The sequence below is a fragment of the Octopus bimaculoides genome, chromosome 30 (genome assembly GCF_001194135.2).
Source record: "Octopus bimaculoides isolate UCB-OBI-ISO-001 chromosome 30, ASM119413v2, whole genome shotgun sequence".
Taxonomy (NCBI): Eukaryota; Metazoa; Mollusca; class Cephalopoda; order Octopoda; family Octopodidae; genus Octopus; species Octopus bimaculoides.
The window spans coordinates 9,107,812-9,114,899 of NC_069010.1; the positions used below are offsets into that span (position 1 = coordinate 9,107,812).

General features: G+C 40.9%; 1 protein-coding gene across 1 annotated transcript in view; it reads right to left on the reverse strand.

Moving 5' to 3' along the window:
• Positions 1 to 1,202, reverse strand: part of LOC106879202 (huntingtin-interacting protein 1) — a 65,692-nt gene extending 64,490 nt beyond the window's left edge. The window contains exon 1 of the mRNA XM_014928665.2: positions 958 to 1,202. Coding sequence (XP_014784151.2) covers positions 958 to 1,044 — 87 coding nt within the window. The 5' untranslated portion in view covers positions 1,045 to 1,202. The remainder of the gene's footprint in view (positions 1 to 957) is intronic.
• Positions 1,203 to 7,088: the final 5,886 nt, after the last annotated feature.

Genomic DNA, 7,088 nt, shown 5'->3' on the forward strand with positions numbered 1-7,088 from the left:
ATATATACACACAGATATACGAATGCCTTTTTGGATAGCTACACTCTAAAACAAAGAGACAAATATATATATATATATATATATATATAATGTGTATATATACCATATATATATATATGGTATATAATGTGTATGTATGAGGATCGGACATTATAAGTTGGTTGGAGGAATCTAATGTCGTTATTTCTCTGTTCTGGGTTCAAATTATGTCGAGGTCAAGCCTGGAATTATTTCATTTGGCTTTTGATGAGGAATACAAAAGTGAATCTGTAGTCTTCCATTGTATGTGAATGTGTGTTTATATATATTTATATATATATATATATATATATATATACACACACACACAGGGTTATATATATTTATGTCCCTATATATGTGCTCATATATATGGTGTCTAGATATCGAAATATAGATGTACATATCGCTATATATATACATATAGCGATCTGTACAGATCGTTATATGTATATATAGCAATCTGTCCATCTATATATCGAAATCTAGACACCATATATATGAACACACACACACACACATATATTAATCACGCACCGACAGAAACAAATATATGTATATATAATATGAAGAACGATCTAATGAATTTGTATATATACAGGCTACATACATATATATATATATATCTCTATATATATACAGTGCAGAATCGTTTGTTAGGATAGGATATATAAATCTCACAGTATATACACACATTTACGTATAAAATAATATCTGATCGTTCCAATTGCATCGCAAAGTGTCTATACATATATATATCATATATATATATATACATATGCATAGACACACTTACATACATTAAAAGTGTGCACATCATCACCCGATGATGATTGTCATCACCATCATCATCATCACCATCATCATAACAAACATCTCGATCGTCGTCGTCGTCGTTGTTGTTGTTGTTGTTGTTGTTGTTATGAGGGGGTCACTCACCTGGGCTTTCTCGAAGTTCTCCCTCTCAACTTCCACGGCAGTCTTTCCTCGTTGACTAATTACTCTTGGTAAATGTAAAGACGACATTTCCTTCTCCGTTTCACTGACAACAGAGAGAGGAGAGAGAGAGAGAGGGAGGGAGGGGAACGTCTGTCCCTGTATAGGGGGTGGGACAGAGAGAGAGAGAGAGAGCTGACTGTGGCTGGTTAATCTGTCTTGAAATATACAGATGGAGAGAGAAACCGACATAGAGAGAGAGAGAGAGAGAGACGGTGTGGCTTAGTGAGGGAGGGAGAGAGAGAGTGTGGCTTAGTGAGGAAAGGAAAGACTAAGAGAAGCAATATGGTTGCGTGAGGGACGGGCAGAGAGACTATGGCTGAGTTAGGGAGGAAGAGTTGGGGAGGAGAGCCAGTGTTGCTTAATCAGGGAGGGAGAGAAAGACAGAGTAGATGGACGAATTGCAATAGAGTGACAGTGGGAGTGAAAGGAGAGATTGGTAGAAAGAGGGGGAGGAGACAGAGTAAAAGACGAGCAGAGAGAGAGAGAGAGAGATAGATAGAGAGAGTAAAAGTAACGGAAAGCAAAATTACATCTAGAGAAAGGGCAGGAGGTACAAAGACGAGGGGGAGTAATATCTAGAGAGAGGGTGGGAGTGAAAGAAAGATAGAGTAAGAGTGAAAAGGTAGAGAGAAAAAGAGTAAAAGTACTGAGTGAGGTAGAGGTAGAGGGAGGCTGAGAGAAAGTATAATAAATCTAGAGAGAGGGTGAAAGAGAGTTGTGTAGATTTAGAGGGAGGGAAAGGTGAGGTAGCGTTACAGAGCGGGAGGGAAGAGAGTAAAATAGATCAAGAGGGAAAGGAAGAGTGAAGCAGATACAAAGAAAGGGAGAGAGAAGACATAGAAGGAAGCGAGCGAGGGAGTGAGATACAAAATGAGAGTAAATGTGAGAGGGAGAGTAAAGTAGAACAAAAGCAGTAGTGAGAGTAAGCAGAGGATTGAGAGGGAGAAAGGAAATGAATGTGGGGGAGGAGAAGGAGGAGAGGGAAGATGAACAGAGATAGAGAGGGGGAATCAGAGGTAGCAATCGAAAGACCAAGAAATAAATTAGGGGAAGACGCGAGTAAAAAGCTAAGGAGAGAGAGTGTGAGAAAGAGAGGGGGGGGGGGGAAATAAATTAAAGGAGGAGAGAGAGAGGCGGAGGGAGGAAATATCTGGCGAGGTTTGGGACCGGAAGTGTCCCGGATTTTCTAGTTTTTCTGGAGACATTCGAAATAGAGACCCGAGTCTTAATTTAATCCATTTCTGAAGCCGGGTCCGGTTGAGATCCATTAATCTGCCGATGATGTGATGATTATATTCTGTAGAAAGTTTTACAGGATGAGAATCTGGTTTTTAATTAACAGATTTGGGGACAAATTAATATATTTTTAAAGCAGAGAATGTTTAATTTTAATTAATCCACATCAAGAAAAAACTTGGGGACGATACTATTATAAGCACATCGTATGCAAATTAACCAACTTAAAAAATAGGGTCCACGTACTCAATACAGAAGACTGCACGAGATTGTCGGATTTGTGGAAGCCGTATAAACGATCCGGTATTGAGAAGAGACTGGAGAAATGTTAAGTCTAAGAAGGGAGGCTGCAGAAATGTTTAAAGAAAGATAAAGCGAAAGAGACAGGAAGAATAAATAGATAGAGATTCTAGAAGTAGAGAGAGAGAGAAAGAGAGGAGCAAGGAGAGGGGTCAGAGAAAGGGGTAAAGAGTAGGAAATGGGGGAAGATAAGATGAAGTAGATGATATATATGGGTCTATCTCTCTCTCTTTCTATCATCATCATCGTTTAACATTCGCTTTCCATGCTGGCATGGGTTGGACGGTTCGACTGGGGTCTGGGAAGCCAGGAGGCTGCACCAGGCTCCAATCTGATCTGGCAGTGTTTCTACAGCTGGATGCCCTTCCTAATAATGCCAACCTCTCCGAGAGCGTAGTGGGTGCTTCGTGCCACCAGCACAGGGGTCAGAGGAGGCTGGCAACGACCACGATCAGTTAGTGCCACCGGAACGGGAGCCAGTCAAGGTGCCACTGGCATTGGCCACGTTCGGATGATAAAGATGGGAATGAGTGGAAATGTTACCGGTGTGTTAAAAGAGAATCACTCTCCCCAGACACAACAGTGTGTATATATATATATATATATATACATATAGATAATAATATTAGGGACAAAATCCAAAATTACAGGTAAAAACTCAATTAAAATCAATTTATAAAAAATTAAAATTAAATTGAGCTTTATAGATAAAATAAATATAAAATATATATTTTATATATATATATATATATATATATATATATATATATATATGTATATATATATATCTATGTGTATGTATATAAAACTGAAGGACAATCACGGGACACTGAACATTTCAGGGGAGATGAGAAAGGAACGAGATGTCTGGTACCCTTTCTGTCTTCCACAACAGGCTGCTGCCCCTGACGGAGACGATTGATCCACAAGAGCCTTGTGCTGGTGCCCCATGGAAAGCACACTCATGGTGGCACCATGTAGAAGCACCCACCACACACTGTGAAGTGGTTGGCATACAGCCAAGGAAACTGTAGCATAGCCATCATGCCTGCTTGGATTATCTCAGGGCTAAACATAAAAGGCCCAGGAGGGACAAAGCGGGCAGCCATGACGCACGTCCAAAGCACAACGACCCTTCATGGAAAAAGGTGAAAGGCAGGACTCTCCCTCTTTTCGCTTGAGCACTGCTGGGGCTGCTGGCCCCCTTTCTCTGCTTCACAGCTCTACACAATGGGGTTGCAATGCCTTTCTCACAACACCTGATCCTAGATTCGCTCTCTCTCTCTGTTTTTGTTTAAATGCCAGGTTGCCATGACAACACCTTGCAACACATCTCCAGTTACATTCAGTGAGTGTTTGCTCTTCGTTTGCACGCAGCTCACATCTCATCAGCAACCTCACCAACCCAACAATGAATACTCCCTGAAGGACAGAAGCTCTTGGTCAGACCATCCAACAACCCATGCCTGCATGTAAAATGGACGTTAATGGAGGAGGAGGAGGAGGATTCATGTGTATATGTGTGTGTATCTTCATGGTTGTCACACACCACCACTTGACAACTGGTATTGGTTTGGTGACATCCATGTAACTTAGCACTTTAGCAAAAGACAGACTGACAGAACAAGTGCTGGGCATTTATAAAACAGAGGTTACTGGAGTTAATTCATTGAAGGCCATCTCCCAGCATGGTTGCAGTCAGTGCATTGGGTTAACCATCAAGCCAAATAAGCACGTGTTTAGGGCATCGAGGGAAGGCAGGTGGGGCAGGGGCGACCACAGAAATGGTAAATGGTTTACGGCACAAAAGAAATCATTTAAAACTTCCTAACATAATATTCAAAGTGGTTTCTCTGATTGGAAATATAATTTCAAAGTGTTCACGGTGCCACAGTGAGGATCTGATCAAGGGCTTTGCAATTAAAATAAAAATGGGAGAAAACTTATCAAATAAAGTGGAGGGAGACAAAAAATAAACATTATTTTCCATCTTTTGGTTTTGTTTCATTTTGGAAAATAAACATTTTTTGGTTTATTGTATTTTTATCTTTTCAATCACATAACCTTTTTAGGGACATACATTTAGGGACACCAAAATCTTTTAAGTGCTTGGGACTTTTATGGGTCACAACCTGACCCTGGTTGCATTCAGTGACTAAAATAAGTAGAAGACAAAAGGTGTGTGTGGGTGGGTGTGGATGTTTAAAAGGAGAGAGAGAGAAAGCACCAGAAATAGGGATGGAGGGAAAAGAGAAAGGGGACGTCGGAGGAATAAATGGATAAAAGTGAGTGAAGAGGGAACAAGAATTCGAAGGAGAGACAGAGACAGGAAAAGAAAGACTGAGAGAGGGGGACTAGAAACAGATACTATTTGCCGTGTCAATGTGTCCTGGGTTCAAATTCTGCTGAGGTCAACTTTGCCTTTCATCCTTTCAGGGTTGATGAAATAAGTACCAGTTATGCATTGGGGTCAATGTAATTGACTTATCTCCTCCCACCAAATTTCAGGCCTTGTGCCTATTGTAGAAAGGATCTTTCTGAGTTCTTTTACTGGGCTAAAAAAAAAACCTGAAGGGCCACTGCAATAAGTGGTGGGGAGGGGGTGCGAATAGGCTGCAGAAAATCATAAGTGACTGACCCTTCTGTATTTTTCTTTTACCCCAAAACCAGACCATTCCTTCCTATAACCTCTCGGTGTGTGTGTGTGCGTGTGTGTGTGTACATGATTACAAGTAGATGTAGTGGATGAGTAAGAACATGAATCACAGCTGATGAATGAATGAGTAAGACACCAACGTCTGGTGAAGGTGGTGGAGGTGGGGGGGGTGTCAACAGGGTAAAATGTGATGGTGGTAGGGGGTTGGGGGTTTCCTATGTGTGTATGTGTATGCATCTTTATAATATATACATAATAAAACCATTACAAACGCCACCACCATCATCATCATCATCATCATTGTTGTGATCCTCCTCCTCCTCCCCCTCATCATCATCATCATCATCCTCATCATCTTCCCCACCACCACCACCATCTTCAGATGGATTGGGAGAATTGTTACAGCATCAGAAAAAACAAAAAAAAAAAAGGTACCTCAGCAGTATTCGCTGTGACTCTTCGCAATCTGGGATCAAATCCTGCTGAGGTGAATTTGCATTTCATCTTTCTGAGGTTGATAAAATGTAATACCAATGAAGAAACGGGATCAATGGTATTAAGCCCCTCCCCTCAAAATTGCTGGCACAATGCACTAAATTAGAAACCATTATTATTATTATCATTCCTTTCAGGGTCAGTAAATAAATACCAGTAGAGTACTGGGGGGGGTCATTGCAATTGACTATCTCCCTTCCACAAAACTTTGGGCCCTGTACTTGTAGAAAGGATTATTATTATTGTTGTTGTTGTTGTTGTTGTTGTTCCTTTGTAACACAGTGTCTTCACTCATCTGTGAAGCCACAACAAGGACCTCAGACAGATAATACTTCCCTTAAGATGTGCGCTGGGCCCAATGAGGCTGCTTTATGCAAGACATCGATCTTGCATGGAATTTCCAGTTGCCTTAAGAAGTCTTGAAGTGCCAATGGGATTGAACCCAACACTCTGGTCACCACTGGTATCCCTTTTACATTGTCCTCTCGCATTCCATACAGTCTTGCCATTTCCAGTTTCAATTCAGAAGACTTGGTGAGTTTCTCAACCTCTTTCCTCACAACATTCATGTCGTTTGGTGTGGCTGCATCAACCATTTGTCTCTCGTATCCAATACGACAATATCCGGTCGCACACAATCTGTCTGAAAATGATGGTCCCATAGTATTGTTACTTTTCCATCCTCCTGCAAAACTTCATATACATACATGTGTGTGTATATAAAATATATATATACATAGAAAAATCATCGTTTAACGTCTGCTTTCCATGCTGGCATGGTTTGGACGGTTTGATTGAGGACTGGTGAGCCAGATGGCTACACCAGGCTCCAATCTGATTTGGCAGAGTTTCTACAGCTGGATGCCCTTCCTAACGCCAACCACTCCAGGAGTGTAGTGGGTGCTTTTACATGCTACCGACACGAGGGCCAGTCAGGTGGTACTGGCAATGACCACGCTCGAAATGGTGTTTTTTACGTGCCACCGGCACAGGAGTCAGTCCAGCTGCACTGGCAACAACCTCAGTCGAATATTTTGTCTACATGCCACTGGCACAAGTGCCAATATATATATATATATATATATATATATATACGGTTTAGATATAGATTCAAGGCTTGAATATGGTACTTATGCGAAGGCACCCGAATATCACATCCCAAAAGGATGGGTGATTAAAATCAAACAATAAGCAACACGGATTTCAAAAGTGATTGCAGTACGCACGTTTCATGCTACTTCAATTTATTTAAGTAATGTGAGCATTACCTTAAATGCAATATGAAGAGCAATCTTCAGCTGCACGAAAATGCAGAAAAAAGACATATTATAAATGTGGTAACATATTAAATCCAAGTGGGAGAGAGCATACATAAAATCCAAAT